The 17,820-nt window shown below is 37.9% G+C and overlaps 1 protein-coding gene across 6 annotated transcripts in view; it reads right to left on the bottom strand.

The window, feature by feature from the left end:
- LOC104607247 (putative 3,4-dihydroxy-2-butanone kinase) overlaps nucleotides 1–17,820 on the bottom strand; it is a 51,056-nt gene that overhangs the window by 12,015 nt on the left and 21,221 nt on the right. For 4 of the 6 annotated variants that reach the window (XM_010272827.3, XM_010272828.3, XM_010272829.2 and 1 more), the window contains exons 11-15: nucleotides 16,936–17,066; nucleotides 16,774–16,866; nucleotides 16,466–16,530; nucleotides 10,604–10,747; nucleotides 10,469–10,512 (exon numbers count right to left, since the gene is read on the bottom strand). In XM_010272827.3, coding sequence (XP_010271129.1) covers nucleotides 10,469–10,512; nucleotides 10,604–10,747; nucleotides 16,466–16,530; nucleotides 16,774–16,866; nucleotides 16,936–17,066 — 477 coding nt within the window. The remainder of the gene's footprint in view (nucleotides 1–10,468; nucleotides 10,513–10,603; nucleotides 10,748–16,465; nucleotides 16,531–16,773; nucleotides 16,867–16,935; nucleotides 17,067–17,820) is intronic. The other 2 variants (XM_088904446.1, XM_088904447.1) reach the window with 1 other exon arrangement.

Raw genomic sequence — 17,820 nt, 5'->3', positions numbered from 1 at the left:
CTTTTAGGATGACTCCTTGCTAATCTACTACTCTATCATATTAAACTGATAAGATAAGACTGAACTGATAAGATAAGATAAGGCTTCCTTAATCTATCCTACTGAACTGATAAGATAAGATAAGATAAGACTTCCTTAATCTATCCTACTGAACTGATAAGATAAGACAAGATAAGACTCCCTTAATCTATCCTACTGAACTGATAAGATAAGATAAGACTCCCTACTAATCCATACTACTGAACTGATAAGATAAGAACACTGAATAGATAAGACTCCTACTAATCCCTGCTACTGAAAGCAGATAAGGTAAGAATACTGAATAGATAAGATAGGAGGAGAACACTAAATTGCTGCTGCTGAGAACACTAAATTACTGCTGCTGCTGCCGGCGCCCACATCAGCCACTTTCCTAACTTGTTCCTATGGATCAGGTTCCCTATTCCTAGACCTCCCTTCTCCTTTGTTTTGCTAACTTGTTCCCATTTTAGTAGGTGGTTCCTTTTTACATGCCTAGGCTCCCAAAGGAAATCCCTTATAAATTTCTCTAGCTGGCCTACTATCTTAGTTGGAATTCTGAAGGTGTAAAGGAAATAGATTGGTAGGTTGGCTAAAGTAGCTCTAATCAGGATTATTCTCCCATTAGGGACAAGTAGTTCCTCTTCCACAAGGCCAACTTCTTTGTGAACCTCTTCACCACTGGTTTCGAAAAAATCTCCAATCTTGGGTTCCCTCCCAATGGTAGACCTAAGTACTCTAATGGACAGTGTTTAACCTCACATCCTAGAAAGCTAGAATCTCAGCTAGCACTCTCATGTTTTCTTCTTCCAGATTGATCCCAGCTATACAACTCTTTCCCCAATTTATCTTCAAGTTAGAGGAAAATTCAAAGGAACTGATATGCTCTTAGATTTCTTATATTTTCTTGATTGCCCTCACTCACAGAATAAAATGATGTCATTTGCAAACTGCAAATGTGCGACTGCCAACTCAATTCTTACTCTCCTTCATCCTCTTAAGCAGATTACTCTAGTCAACCTTCAAGACCAACCTACTTAGAACATCAACAATTATGTGAAAAGGAAGGGAGATAGAGGATTCCCTTATCTCCAACCTCTTCTTGCTGGAAAGAAATCTCTAGCTACACCATTAACCAATATAGAATAATGCCTTGAGCTTAAACAACCCTTAATTCACATCCTCGACCTACCCCTCAGCCAATTTTCTCTATTATTTATAGAAGAAAAGACCAATCCACAAAGTCATATGCCTTTTCTAAATCCAATTTGCACTTCTCTTCTCTGCTACACATTCATTTGCCACCAAAATTTGATCAATAATTTATCTCCCTTCCACAAAGGCACATTGATGTTGTGAGATTACCAGTGGTAAAATCTTCTTTAACCTCCCAACCAAAACTTAAGCTATGATTTTATAGAGGCTTCCCACTAGGCTTATTGCTCTAAAATCCTTGGGTACTTTTGCCTCCTTGGGGATTAGGGAAACGATGGTTGAGTTTATTCCTTGAGATATTACCCTTCGAAATAGAATTCATTAAAGACTTCTAGCAAATCTCCTTCGATAAAATCTGAATACTGTTGATAGAAGGCCAAGGAAAATCCATCCGACCCTGGGGCTTTACAACTTTCCATCGAGAAGACAACCTCTCTAACTTTTTTAAGGGTAAAGAGACTCTCCAAAGTTGTTGCCAAGGCTTCAGGCAGTCTATCCCACTAAAAGTCTAGGAAGATAGGGCTTCTCTCGCCTAGGCTCAAGAAGACGCCCTTGAAGTGATCTACAAAAATCTTACTATTTCCTCTTCCCTAGTTACCTTATGGCCTTCCACTCCTAGCCTAGCAATTAGGTTCTTCATCATTCTACTATTGGTTAAAGAATGGTAGAATTTTGTATTGCCATCCCCTTCCAAGAGCCATTTACATCTAGATTTTTGTCTCCATGAAGTAATTCTTCCAACCCACACTTTAGCCTCCACCTTTCCTTTTTATCCTCTCTACTAATGTTTCTAAGAGCTTATTTCTTGTCCAACTCCATAATACTTGAAATGATTCTTTCTTTAAGCTCCTCCACTTTACCAAAGAGATCCTTATTCCAAGCTCTCATTTTCTCCTTTAGTCTCCTCAGGCAAGTAACCCCTTTCTTTAAGTCTCGCCCACCTAATTTTCACCACCAATCTTTGACCTTTTTCACAAAGGTGGGATTTTCCAACCACATGTTTTCAAACCTAAATAAAGATGGACCACCAATCAAAGTTCCTTATGTTGGGCAAATAGGGTAGTGATCTGGGGTAACTCTAGTCAAAGCTCGAGATGTTAAATCCTCTCACATAACTTCCCAATCCACTGAAAAGAGAAACCTGCCCAATTTAGAGCAAATCAAGGAATCTTGAAAATCGACCAAGTAAAGTTAGCATGTAACTGTGGGAGCTCCTTTAGTTCAAAAGAATCCACAAACTCATTAAACTTATGCTTCTAGTGATTCTTTGGCTTGTTTGTTTGTCTCTGTCATAAATTGTATTACATTGAGATCACCACCCAAACACTAGGGTCCCTCCCACAAGCCCCTAATTGCACTCAACTCTTCCCAGAATTAAACCCTATATCTATAAGAATTTGGACCATAAACATTTTTCAATGCCCATTCTTCACAATTGGTTAAATTTATAAATTTAGTTGGGACTGAAAATTTCTCTATTAACTCCTCTAGACCCTCCAAATCCTCATTCTTCCAAATAGTGAGAACACCTCCAAAGGCTCCCCAAGATGGAGCAAAGATCCAACTTAAACCGCTTACACCTCAAATGCTCCTAATCCATCTCCTATCAATCTCTTGGAGTTTTGTTTCTTGTAGTAGCACCACATCTGACTTCTCCTTTCTAAGGGTTTCTCTTATCAGTCTTCACTTCTTCACACTCCCTAAACCTCTCACATTCCAACTTAAAATCTTCACACTAGCACTAATCTTCACCCCTCCCCTTGATCTCTTCCCCATCATAGCCTATCTCATTAACTTTTCCACTTCACTTTTATTCCTTTTCCCGCCTTTATCCTTGCCTTTTTCCTTTCTTTGGTACACCTTTACTCCTAAAGGTTTCTCAAGAGTGGCTTTTTAGGTAAGTCCTTAAGTCCCCCTAGGCTTTCTTTGACTTCTAATTCACCCTCCTCACTTCTAGAGTAAGAAAACTCTTGCTTGGCTTCCTGTCTCAACCATCTCCCTCTCTTTTCCTTGTCACTCCGAAAATATTAGGCTCTTTGTTCCTAGTACTAGGATCCTCTCTTCCTCCCCTATCTTCCCCTCTCCTTAATAACAGAACACCTTCAAGCTTTGTGGCACAAGAAATTTCAGCAACTGCAGGCTTTTGAAATGAGGCTGGTTCTACAAGCATAGAGGAGGACACACTGACATCAATACTAGCATTAACTTATAAAGGATCAAGAAATCCATTAACAGAGAAAGGAATCACAAAAGGAAAGAAAATTCCCTATTCAAAACTTTCACAAGCCCCACCCTTAACAAGCTCAAGCTGGTCAGAATCCTACAAGAGCGAGAATTGGACACCTCATGGACCAAGGTCCTGTGCTTCTTTGCTCTACTGCATGTTGCACCTGGGACCCTTAGAGTTACGATCCACCCTTTGTCTCGAAGCAAGGTTGCTCAAATTTTCTCCTTCAGCCATAGGCAAGACCACCTTGCATTCTAGGGAAGCCTCACTAGACACAAACTCTTCCAACAGGCAAGCCCATCTTTAACGGGGAAGGGCCCAGCCATGCATGTTTCAAAATTTAATATGGTCTCCACTACAAAGATCATACTATACCAAAGGAAGGAAAAAAGGTAATATACCACTGGTGGCCTTCCAAGGCGAAGCTAAGTTGCCCAATTCAGTGCTCCAACGTCCCAGCCATTGGCTGAGAGCTCATGTATACTCAAAACCACCCATGTCCATAACTTACCTCTTTCTTAAGGCAATCTCCAAAGCCGCTTCCCTAACAAACCTAGGTTTCTTCTTTGTAAATCACCTAAACCTAAACCACCAACATCCTTGCTGCTTTGACCACTTCCCAACTAACTCTATGATCCCTTTTCTCTTACCCCAGCTCCCACAAAAAGTCACTCATCAACTATTCAATATTTTTGCACACACTCACCGGGACCTTAAAAACTAAAAAAGTAAAAAGTAATACACTAGCAGATTAGCTAAGGTCGACCAAATTAGAGTGATTCTACCTCATAGGAGTAGAACATACCTCTCTTCGAAATTCTTTCTATTACCAAACTCCAAAAACTAGCTTCTTTTGGGTTGGCTCATGGGAGTAGGCCTAAGTATGTCAGGGGCCAAGATGAAATGTCATAGCCTAGTATATTTCCACAAGCCTCAAGTTCCCTATCATCCAAATTATCGCTACCACACAACTCTTATCAAAATTAATCTTCAAGTTTGACATTCTCTCATGAGTTGCACCGTTAACTTCAAATTTCTACCCATTCCAAAATCCAAATCATCTCCTTTACAAAAAAAAATGTGTAATATGCAAACTGTAAATGAGTGAGTGGCACCTTGTTTTCCCCTATTCTCTAGCCTTTAACCAATTGTCTTAAGTCAATCCTTAAGCTAAGTCTACTAAGAGCATCCAAGTGTAAGCAAAAAGGGTGAGAGAGGGTCCACCAGACTAATCCCATGCCTAGCAGGAAAAAAGTCCACCACTGTGCCATTCACTAACACCAAGTACCACAAGTATTGAAACAATCCCAAATCCATTTATACCATAAAGTCCAGTCCACCAAATCATAGGCCTTTTTTAATAAATAACAAAATCAGATCATTAAGATCAATAAAACAAAAAGAGGTACATAGATGAAGAAGGGGAAAGCTAAACTCTCTTAGCTCTCCCAAACTGGATACGGATTACAACAAAGCCCAAAGCAGCCAATTTCTTCCCACCCCTTGTTTAGCCAAAGTATCAGCAAAAGAGTTAGCAACTCTTTTCACCCATTGAAAACTCACTTCCATTCCTTGTAAAAGCCACAAATTCTTCTTTTCTCATAAAAATAGTTCCAGCATCCAATCTCCTCTTCCTTTTGAAGCCTTATAACTAGTTTTGGATCCCCTTCAATTGACAGCTTAATGATATTCAGCTTCTTAGTTTTTTGGATTCCCTCCAAGACAGCCAATATTTCAGCCCCTAACAAGTCACCCACCCTAATTGAACCTGAGTAGAGAGCAATAACTTTCCCTTCATCATTCCTGAAAACATTGCAAATGCCTGAAGGACCCAGATTTCCTTCACTATTGCCGTCAAAATCCAACTTGATAAAACCTCTAGAAGGAGGGGACCAAGATCCTTGAATGGAGCAGAATTAGCTATATCCTTCCAATTTCTAAAAAAGTCACCTGCAAGAGTGTTCTCAAAAAGCTTTAGGGATCTCACTACTCACCCAATGGATCACTCAAATAGCAATGACTTCAATTAAGCATTCCTACTATCTATCTAAAAAAAGGTTCTTGATTCCTTTCTTCTGAAATAGTCCAACAAATAGCCATAAGAGTACACCTCCAAGACCCCTCTTCTTTGGCCAGCTAACAAAAGCAGAAGCAAACAAGCTTTGAACATTTGGCAGAGGGTTCCACCTACACCTAAATAAAGAGAAAAACCATTCCCAAATTGCCGAAGCAAAGGGGCATGAGATTAATAAGTGATAGCAAGTCTCACCATTGGCCTTATAGAGAAAGCACCAAGGATAAGTGACAAGTATTAATTCTTTCCAGAAGCACTTCCCAGTAAAACGCTCCCACTCTAGGCTCTTTGATTCCTTTCTTTTGAAATATAGTCCAACAAATAGCCATAAGGGTACACCTCCAAGACCCCTCTTCTTTGGCCAGCTAACAAAAGCAGAAGCGAACAAGCTTTGAACATTTGGCAGAGGGTTCCACCTACACCTAAATAAAGAAAAAAACCATTCCCAAATTGCCGAAGCAAAGGGGCATGAGATTAAAAAGTGATAGCAAGTCTCACCATTGGCCTTATAGAGAAAGCACCAAGGATAAGTGACAAGTATTAATTCTTTCCAGAAGCACTTCCCAGTAAAACGCTCCCACTCTAGGCGGTATAGGATTATTCCACATCTCCTTAATAGGGAAAGACACTCCAAGGATATCATTCGATTGTATTAAAAATGAAAAGAAAGAAGCACAAGTACAGGAACAAAAGGTAGATAAGGTCCAAATCTGACTATCCCTTTTTTAAGGATCCAAGAATACCCCTTCAAGAATTTAGAGCTAAATCGACACACTACTTATTTTAGACTCATGAAGGCCTCTTCTAAAGCCCAAGTCCCAATGAAAACCAACCCTTGAATTGGAGGGAACCAAGAACAATGAAATAGGCTCATCCTTATGGTTAGAATAGCATAAAGAGGGGAATTGAGCCTTAAGGGGAGAATTGCCCAACTAGACATGCTCCCAAAACTTGACAAGATTTGCAGAGGAAGGATTATACTTGATTAATGGCAGGAACAAGGGGAGGATGGCATGAATGGATTTCCAAAGAGAAGCTCTTGTAGCCCTAGTCAAAAGATCAAAATCCTAGCCATCAACCACAAACCCATGAATGCTAATAATCACCCTAGCCTACAATTTATCTTTGTCAATTGGAAACCTCCACAACCATTTCTCCAACGAGGCAGCGTTCCTTTCCTAAATACTCCAAGACCTAAACCACCAAACTTCTTACTTCTACAAACCACTTCCCAACCGACTCTATGGTCCTTCTTCTCCCCTGGCTCCCAAAGAAAGTCTCTTATCATCTTTTCTATCCTTCTACTAACCCCTTCTGAAATCCTAAATACTAACAAAAAATAAATAGGAAAATTAGCTAATGCCGACCTAATCAAGGTGATCCTCCCCGCCCCCCCCCCCCCAAAGACAAGTAATTGCTCTTCCAAGAGGTCAATCTTTTTATGAATCTTTCAATCAAAGGGTTCCAAAAATCACCTCTCAAATTATCCCCCAAAGTAAGCCCTAAGTAAGACATAGGTTATTGGGAGACCACACAACCCAAAATCTATACACTCTCAAAGATCTCCCTCTCTTCCATATTCAACCCCACAAAGCAAATTTTATCCAGTTTGATTTTCAAGTTGGATGTTTGCTCAAAAGTTTGAATAATCAACTTAAGATTTCTCACCCACCTTAGATTACCTCCATGGAATAAAATTGAATCATCAGCAAATAGTAGGTGAGTGATTGGCACCTGATCTTCTTATCAAATTTCTACAATCAGCCCTAGAGATTAATCTTCTGACAACATATGCAATTAGAGTGAATAGAAAGGGGAGAGGGGGTCCTCTTGTATTAGGCCTCTAAGAGCTAGGAAATGATTCACCATAGCTCCATTCACAAAGATTGAGTAGTGACAAGTCCTGACACATCCCATAATCCATTTACACCATCTTTTTCCAAACCAAAATCTTTTCTACACCTCCATCAAAAAACACCAATCAACCAGATCATAGGCCTTTTCCAAATCCATCTTACAAATAAAGCCTTTTCTTCTTGTCCTTTTCAACTCCTCGACACTTTCATTTACAATTAATATATGATCAATGATTTGCCTATCATAATCAAATTCCCCTTGAGAACGTGAAATTATGGAAAGGACAGTCCTAATTCTCTAAGAGAGCACCTTAGCAATGACTTAAAGGTTGTTAATCAAAAAAATCAGTCTAAACTCTTTTGGGTGTAAGGCATCAACTTTTTTTGGAATTAAAGCAATAAAGTTGAGTTGAGCCCTAGCTTAATCACTCCCCTCTCAAAAAATTCAGTGAAAGCCTTCTGAATATCATCGTTCAATATCTCCCAACAATCTTAGTAAAAGGCCATAGTAAAACCATCTGAATAGGGAGCTTTGGATCTATCCGTGGAGAAAACTACTTCCTTGATCTCTTTTAGATCAAAAGTCAAAACTTCTTTCTAACCAAGACTTAGCCTCTTTAGACAAACTAGGCCATTCTAACCCATCAATTCAAATTCTATTACCCAAAGGCTTCCTAAAACTAGACCATTCTAACCCATCAATAGAAGACCAATCACATTTTGTTGGGAGAGAGTAACACCATCCACCACTATTTTTGAAACAAATTTTTTCCTTCTCCTCCCATTTGCCATAGCATGAAAAATTTTAGTGTTTTTATCACCCTCATTAATCTAATTATTCCTTGATTTCTATCTCCAACTTATCTCCTCTTTAAGCAATAGATCCTCCAACTGTTTTCTCATAGCCCATCTCTCTTCTTTATCCCTTTCCTCAAGAGAACCTGAGCCCTCTTTTAAATCCAAATCCTCAATTTATTGATTATATCTTGCAACCAATCCTTGACCTTTTCAATAAAACCATAAGAAAATATCCACATATTCTCAAATCTAAAGAGAGTTGGACCTCTACCACCCAGACTACTCTTAGATATAGAAATTGGCCAATGATCTAAAGTAACACTTGGAAGGGCTCTAGATTCTTCCCCAATGTTCCTCCCAATCCACTGTGAATAAGAAATTGTCTAATTTGGAACAAATTGGATTAGCTTGCATATTAGACCAAGTTGTTGTAAGAGAGAGGCAATTCCTTGAGCTCGAAAACATCAATGAATTGATTAAATCTCCACATAATCGAATTGATTCTTTGCATAGGGTTGTTGGTTTCATCTATAAATCTTATGGCATTGAAATCACCCCTCAAGCACCAAGGCTTGTCCTAGAGGCCTCTGATATCTTCCAACTCTTCCCAAAATCCATTCCATTCCCTATATCCATTGGGACCATAGACATTAGTCATTACCCACTCAAATCCATCTAATACTTGTTTAAATTTAATTGAAATTGTTTATTTGCCCACAAGTTCTTCAAGACCAATTAAAGGCTTAATATTCTAAATTGTTACCAAACAGCCTAAAGCACCCTGAGATGGAACAATTTCCCAATTGAGACCCCTAGCATTCTAGACGCTCCTAGCCCACCGCCTATCAAATTCGGCTAACTTGGATTCTTGAATTAAGGCTATATTTGGCTTCTCTTTCCTAAACACCTCTTTGATAATGGATCTCTTTCTTGCCCTCCCTAATCCTTTAACATTCCAACTCACAATCTTCATGTCTTCTTATTCTTTCTTGACCCTTCCTTTCTACTCTTCTTGATTGTTTCCTCTAACTCACCCCTTTATCCCACTAAATTCCTTATCCCCATCCATATCCTTTTTCAACCTTCCCACTTCACTTAACTTCCTTTTCTTGACCTTGCCTTCCTCATTTTTTTCTCAAGAAAACTTTCAAATCATTTGAATTTTGCAATTTGCAGCCAAGCTTTTCCACAAACTCTACCAACAAATCATTCACATCTAAATCATTGGGGCCTTTCCCGATGTTTGTTATAGGCATATCAGGATTGGTCCCAATCAACCTCTCCTCATAATAGCCTTCGGCCTTCCTTCTCTAATTCATTTCTCTTAAGGTCCTCAAGTAAACTTTCAATCAATTCCCATATTCTTCTCCCCCTTTCCTCCTCTTCTAGAAACCCACCTCCGCCCCCTATCTTCCTCTACCCTATCAACATCTTATGATTTATTGGTTTCTCAGTGAGAGATAGAATTTGAAGACACAATCAGGAACATGTGTGTGGGCAGTGAGTCTGCAATTGCGGTCTCTCTCTCTCTCTCTCCCCCTCCTGTTGAAATGGGAATTTGCTACTCACAAAAAAAGGTTTAATTTGCATAGTACACCTTTTTTTCCTGACCTTTTCATTTCTTCAACACATTCATCTACAATCAGAATTTGATCAATAATTTGTCTATTTTGCACAAAAGCCCCTTGATTGGGAGGACTTTCCTAATTCTTACAAACAAAACCTTGGCTATTATTTTATAGAAGCTGTTCACCAAACTTATGGGTATAAATCTAATATTTTCATCTACAATGCATTTATATTGTCAATTCATCTTTTTGGTACTTTGAATAAACTTGAATATCATCCGATCAAAAAATATATTTGAATAAAGAACCATTTATATTTCATTAACTTGTGAGTCAATGATGCCTGTAAATTTGAATTTATGCATATAATTTGGGATTTATGGGTTCAATTTTTATGTGGGTTCTTACCTTTTAATTTAATCTCTTGAAAATGTTACCATATGTGGCAGCAGCCTAAGCAGGACTTGAACCCACAAGTTCATTTTAAAATATGACACTGTAACCAACTGAACTAACAGAACATTTTGTAATATCAAGTCTTTTAGCATTATCTCTATATGGTTTTCTTGTTTTCGTAAAATTCTTTTATGAAATAGTAGGGCCTATTGCCATAGTGGTGCAATCTCTGTTAACTACCTTAATAGGTCTAAACAATGTGAATAATATGAAAATGGAACTTATACTGATCAAAAAATATGAAAATGAAACTTACTACTTCTTCATGTCCTCAAGGATGGCTGTTGCACCTCTAAACATCTGTAAAATATGTACATTCAGATACCATGTGTCACATAATTATAACAAGGTAACATGAACCATAACCTTATGCCTTGTGAAGAGAACTCACAGTTGAACCACAATCACCATCACCTACTTTGCTATCCCATCCATTCAAATTATCCCTAAGACTGATAACCGCATTTGCAGCTGCTTCAATAGCAGCTTCAAGAATAAAGCCTTGCCGATTCAGCTCTTGTGGTCGACTTAACACCTATTCAACAGCAAGTACGACGGTCACATTCAATGAGATATCAGCAAAACTAGAAATGGATAAAGATGGGAAGAAAAAGGAAAGTGGCAATAACAACACAAAACAAATAGTAAGCATTCACATCTCCAAAACTGGTACTCGAGTTATCATAGATTCTACACAATAACGTTCATCACAAGATAAATACTTTTTTTTATCAGAATTTGTTAAATAATTAAAAGACAAGTGCAGCTGCTGGAGCAACTTTGATACAACAGAATACACTGTTGCCTAGAATAAAATATATCTGTCGACACCCTGTTTAGCTAATACATCTATCAACCCGTTCACAGTTCTTCTCACCCAACTGAGCAAAGCATTAAATCTCTTTGATAGAATGTCAATTTCCCTGAAAGCATGTCTATAGATCCAAAGTGCCAATGTGCCCTGCTTGAAACAGGATATCACGAGTTCTGACTTGTGAGTCACCCACAATCTCCAAATCCCTAACACCTAGCTGGTTCCACTAGTCTCAAGCCTTGTAAATTTGTAAAAGGGCCAATATTTCAGTCTTAACTGAGTTAGCAATGCCTATTGATCCACAAGATAAATACTTCCAAATCTGAACAAGACACAACAAGCCAAAGAGGAGGCTTCCTTAGGCAGGAAATGTTGTTAAGTATAGGAAATTTGTTGCCAGACACTCCCCCTTAGGCAAAAATCCTTCCCATAATTTGTTCCTCCTATCAGGCACAAGACTGAGGCTTTAATTTGTATATACTATTAGACAACGTATGCCCCAGCTCTAATTAGACAAATATATTCTGACTTTTATTAGTGAATAAAATCAGATCGTTATTATTTGCATGTGTTTCAGTATGTTTCTGTGTATTACCCCTTAAATTGGACATTTATGAGACTTATGTTAGTTTATAATGTTCTCAGCCATTGGATAGGCTTGGGGACTTTATCCTGCCAAGGCTAACACTGTTGTACTACCAAATTGGTGGAGCAACCTGTCTCAACTGTTAGGGTTAGACCTGAGGTACAATTAGTGGGTGTTTGTTGAAACATTGAACAAGGACCATATTCTAGTTATACCCTAGACCTTGGAGACAAATGGGCAAAATTAGAAAGTTGCATTTAACCCAAACTTATAATGGTACTACACTAAGTGTTGGATTGGGTTGTTTTTGATATACCAACCAGCGAGATCCTCTAAGGGTTAAATCCCTGGATATGTTGAAGCAGTTTGGAATATCACTTGAGTGGGTGATCATTGTGATAGAATCAGCCACTTTGTCAAACAAAAAGAACACCCTAGTTTACACTCTCTCATAGAAAGTAGAAACCTAAAACTTTTGGTAGTGGATTTAAGTGTTTTATATCAATTTCCAAAATGTATTTATATTTATAAATAGTTTATTTTATGAAAAGGGTTTGCAAAAGGTTTTAATCCCAGGATCCATCTGAGTAGAGAATGTAACACTGCACTTCACAATCAAGGAAGAGGTCATTCCCTGTGAGTAGTGTATAGATATTATGGGCTGAGAGGTTAGGAACAAAAGTCTATGGGATGAAACTTGATGGGCTTATTTCTCATACTAATTCATTGGCCTTGGGCTTCATTGGGTGGCTGAAACCAAAGTCCACTTGTATTGAAGTATTGGGCCTATTCTAAGCACAATTAGATTAGGTAAGAGGTTCATTAGGTGTATTTAGTTAATTCGGCCCATGTGGTTCTCTACATGAACCAAATGCATACACATTAGTGTGAGAACTTAGTGGGTCCCATGCCATACAAATATTTAGGTCTGATGGGCTAGCTAAACATGTGATTTAAATAACTTGAGTAAATGGTCCAATTCACATTAAAGACTAGTGTGATTAGTCACATGACTATTTTGACTAGACAATAGGATAATTGAACTATATGGGTCGAATTGAGTATGGGCTTGGATCTTTCTTATTTCTAATATGATTAGAAGGATTTCCAAATTAAAGAACTTATAATCAAGTTAGAAACAAGGTTCAAAATATTGATACAACCCGATACGCTGGTAGGGGCGTACCAGACTACATCGGGGCTTACTCCCCCCTTTTTTTAGTTTTTTTTTTTTAAACCTGGTTTAGAGGGGTTGGTTTAAGGCTTGTCTCATAGTTGCCTAGGCGACTAGGTGCCCTTGGCTGGGCACCTCGCCCAAACGCCTTGACTTTTAGCAACTAGGCGCCTGCCTAGGCGACAAAAATGACAAGGCAGGCGCCTTTTATAATATCATTTATATTGTTGTATCTTATTAATGTATGTGTTAATACATTTTATTATATGCTATATATATATATATATATATCAATTATTCTCTGTTTTAATGTTTTGCTATTGGAATTTAAAAGATCAAAGGGTTTTGAGAGGAGAAAAAGAAAGAAGGAAAGAAAGAAAGAAAGAAAGAAAAGAAAAAAAAGAGGAAAGAAAGAATAGAATAATAAAGTTCTTGTTTTCTATTCTCTCTCTCTAATTAAATAAAACAGAAACTCTATCCTTGTTTTATTATAGTAGTATTATTTTTGAAAATAATGAAATTAATATATGTAAAAGATTTTTACCTTTTAGATGTGATGATTTGCCACATTTTTAGAGGAAATTTAATGTTCTTAATAAAGAAAATTGCTATTTTTTCAATTAACATACATGCCGAATGGTATATAAAACTAGGAAACTAGCCAAAAGTCAGTTTTTTATATTATAAAATTTTTATCGCCTAGGCAACTAGGCGCCCTAGTGTCGCCCGTAATCACCTAGACACCTTGAAAACTATGGCCTGTCTACCCCCTAAACCGGGTTAAACCCCAAAACACCCCCAATAGGGATGTATCGGAAAGACCCTGATACGATATGTATTGGCCAATACAGCCCGATATGTATCGAAACTTTGAACCTTGGTTAGAAATCAGATTTCGAAACTCCTAGTAAGATTATAACTTTACAACTCCATATAAGATAAAGTATAGGAGAGAGTCTTGCTAGAGATTATCACATATTCCACTACCTCCAAACCCTAGTTTGACCAAGGCTGAAAGGGGAGAGTTTTCTCTCCTCTCTGACTTTTTCTAGCAAAAACACAATATATTCAAGTCATTAACAACTACACACAAAGGTCATTGGAGTGTACATCAATTCACATCAAGTTACTAGATCAAGTTCTTGGTTTTGAGCTGCACCATCTTCAGTTCCTAGGCTTGATTCGGACCTGAGTTTTGGGCATGAACCACCACTTTGGGAGTTGCAATTTGTGGTATCCATATTAGGTAAGATCCCAATTCAATCTGGACATCAAATTTGGTCATCTAAGCCTAGATTGATCCTACGAGAAAATTGTTTCTCCATGAGAATTTCAAATTCTCCATTCTTGGGCTAATAAAAGATTTAAAATTTACACCTGTAAACCCAACAAGGTTTGACCTTTTGGGCTCAAATAAGTCCATACAACATATACGTGAATGAGATCAGTACATCCTTCTAAAATTCCTCTTTCCAAAAAACTAGGATTTTGAGAAAGCCTCAATTATGGAAGCCATTCTTCTAGGTAGTGCTTCCAACTACTCATCAATTCTGGGAGATAACTCTATCATTGCTTTTTTCCTTTTCCATTAATCCTCTAACACCACACCAACCATTCTATATTTCTCAATTGATGAGGATAATATATATGGGCAAATTTCTTAAAGTACCCCTAAGTTTTAGGAAATTGACCAACTCTACCCCTACTGTTTACATATTGTCTTAAAGTACCCCCTATGTTTTCTGACAATTGACCAAATCCTTCTTTGCTTTTTAGTGTCCATTAATGTTTCATCACAATCTGTTCACATGTGACACCACGTGAAGCATAGAATTTTTTTAAAACCCGGTATTACCCTTTTGTAGTTGATTTTGTCCTCCATTATTCATTAAATTTTCAAAATATATTTTTAAAACCCAATATTACCCACCCACAGTCCACGATCCACAATGTCTAATTTGGCATGTTTCATGAATGCTCTACATTTTCAAACAATCACCATTACCCATTTTCAATATGTATTAATGAGAATGCTGAAAAAAGAAAGCAAGTTCTAATACAGCTCAGAATGAGACAAAAACAGCTTCTTATCTTTTATTGTTTAAGTGAATAATAAAATTAGAAAGGAACCGGAACAGAAAAATCCATCACTTCAGTTCAGATTGAAGGTGTAATCCAAATTGGTGGACCCGTATCTGTGTCAGGATCAAAGGGAAAGCAACTCTCCACCATCCCAATCTCAACGTGATAGATGCCCAAGTGATGGAACTCAAATGATTTCATGTTATGAGTGAAGTAAATGCAATTCTCTTTCAATCCCAAGAACTCAATTGCTGACAGAGATTTGGAGGTATTTCTTCCCAGGAACAACGCTTGGTTCCCCAAACTTTCTTGTTTGTTCCATTGATAATCACCTCCTGATCCTGAATAGAACTCTATCTTTGAACTCTGGACTCAGAAATTATGCAGAAAATGAAGAAATCAGCCATCTCCATTTCTCTCCTCAACATAATCCATCTAAACCAAGGTTTTCTTGTAACTTATCAGAGCCTGGCCCAGACCATGTACCATTTTATCAGCGGCTACATGGCTCTGGTATACATCACATCACATCACTCTAGCTATTTTCCTTCAAATGAAATTGTTGTAGGTTTTCAGAAATTTCTGCAATTATCCATCATATGACCATTTCTTGAAATTAAAAACAGGTGGCCAGAACAGAGGATGGTATAAAGGAGCCACAGGCAACATTCTCAGCCTGCTTTGGAGCAGCATTTATCATGTTGCATCCCACCAAGTATGTGGCTATGCTGGCTAAGATGAGCAAACATGGGGCCACTGGATGGCTAGTTAACACTGGCTGGTTAGGTGGAAGCTATGCCAGTCAGTCTCAGTCATATTACCATCAATTATCCCTATTATCCCTTGGAAATTGGAATGGATTCGGATTTGATTCACCATTTTACCCCTTGCAGCTATGGATTGGGTAACCACATCAAGTTGGCATATGCAAGGAAGATCATTGATGCTATCCACTCTGGTACTCTCCTGAAAGCTAATTACACCAAAACTGAAGTTTACAGCTTTGAGATCCCCACTGAAGTTGAGGGCGTCCCTTCAGAAATCCTGCCATGGTTTGATCCTTCATTCTCAAGTAGATATATGGGTAGAGGCTATACTGATTTGGTTGTTTTCAGTAGCTATCTATAATGGTGGGAGATCAACCACTAATTTTTCACTTGAAACGAAGACATGGGCCACTAATTTTCACCATAAAACTGAAAAGAAACTGAAGAAATGACCACCAAGGGTGTGGGGCAGTAAGCTTGGTGCTTGCATTTCTGTTAATGGCAAGTTTATTCAAATGTTTCATTTTGAAATTTTAAAGAATGATGGGTAAAATAGTCTTTTCCATCTTTCCATTAACAGACGCTAACAGAAAGGAGTAGTCAATTGTAAAACTTAGGGGTACTTTAACTCAATTTCTAAACCATAGGGGTACTTTAAGAAATTTGCCCAATATATATTTAGGGTGAAGTTGCATTTTTGTTTTAAGAGCACCTCTCAAGAGCATCAAAATATTCCATGATGTGCAACAGAACGTAAGCAAAAATGAGTTTGCTCAAGAACAAGAAATTGTATTTATTCCCTCAAAAATGAATCTTCCTTCTAGATTTACCTCATCGCTTTTTGTTAAACGAGAAGGTGGAATTGGAACAGGAATTTTAGCAGGTGGACGATCTCCTGCAGATAAGCGCAACTTCTTATAAACTCAATGATGACAGGAACAAATGCAACAGCAATAATAAACTACAGTCAATGCTCTGATTACTCTATTCTATTAATATCAGTTGAGAAAAGGTCTCCCAATTGAAATGATTGTGATGTTATAGATATGCAGGAACTTTAGTTGATACAATCTTGCCTAGGAGAAAATTATAGGCAATAAGGAAACCCAGGTGGAGTTTCCCATTAGTGAATTCCTACCATCAACACCAACAGGCCAATATGGAGCCTTCGTTGGGGCATCCAAATGCTGCAAAATTTTTTTATCCGCCTTCATGATAGACATTGAAAATCCTACATAGAAAGACATCTGTGAGGATCTAACCTGTTAAAAAGTGAAAATGGTTACTGCTATTAACTAACCTGCCATATCCAAAGAAGTCATGAATGACCCTGTATACACTCTGTCAACAGCCAGCCCATGTTCCAGCTGCAATTTAGGAACTGCCTTTCCTGAAGCAATCATCAGCTCCATTATAGGGGTGCCACCCAACCTTCACCCGAAAAAGGCTAAATGACAGTCTCTTCAAAGATTTTGGAAATGCTAAAACTAAAGATAGACTCAGAGAGGCTGGTTTGGAAAGGTGGCATTTGATGAGGACAATTCTCAGAATACTACAGGAGACTAAGTCAAAACAGTGCTGCATTGTGGTAATCATAATTTAAATTAACCACATGAGCTTAAACAATAATTCCTTGGATCACTTCAAATACCAACTAGTTTTTTGTAAGGAATGGATTGGCTCTTCACACCAATTACCAACATTGTGAACTACGATCCAAGATGAAACACAGTGTTTTCTTTTCCTCAAAAATGTATGGTGATGGTATGCTTTTAGCAACAGAAATCAAGGGTTTTATTGTGAAATCAGAAAATGAAATCCCACCTTTCCATGGTCTTTGGAAAGGGACAAACTAATACACAAGAATTTGGCACACTTTACCATAATACATCAATACTATTACATTGTAAGGTGATGGTATTATCATGTTTAAAAGATCTGAACACACATACAACAATGCCCATGTATACCAAGGAGCTGTATAGTGGGATTACAGTTAAGTGTACGACAAAAAGCCATTACATGCATCATCATCTTGTTATAGGACAGAGAATAAAAAACAAGATAAGAGGGCAAAACAACCTGAGTTAATTATGCCAAACTTAGTCAGCAATACATCCAAAATAATTTGTATCAGGAAATGCTAAATATCCACAGGAGAGGGAAATAACACCAATATATTGTT

Source organism: Nelumbo nucifera, chromosome 4, assembly GCF_055504915.1.
Source record: "Nelumbo nucifera cultivar China Antique chromosome 4, China Antique-T2T, whole genome shotgun sequence".
Taxonomy (NCBI): Eukaryota; Viridiplantae; Streptophyta; class Magnoliopsida; order Proteales; family Nelumbonaceae; genus Nelumbo; species Nelumbo nucifera.
Note: the sequence above shows the minus strand (reverse complement) of the source record. Positions and strands in the feature narration are given on the sequence as shown.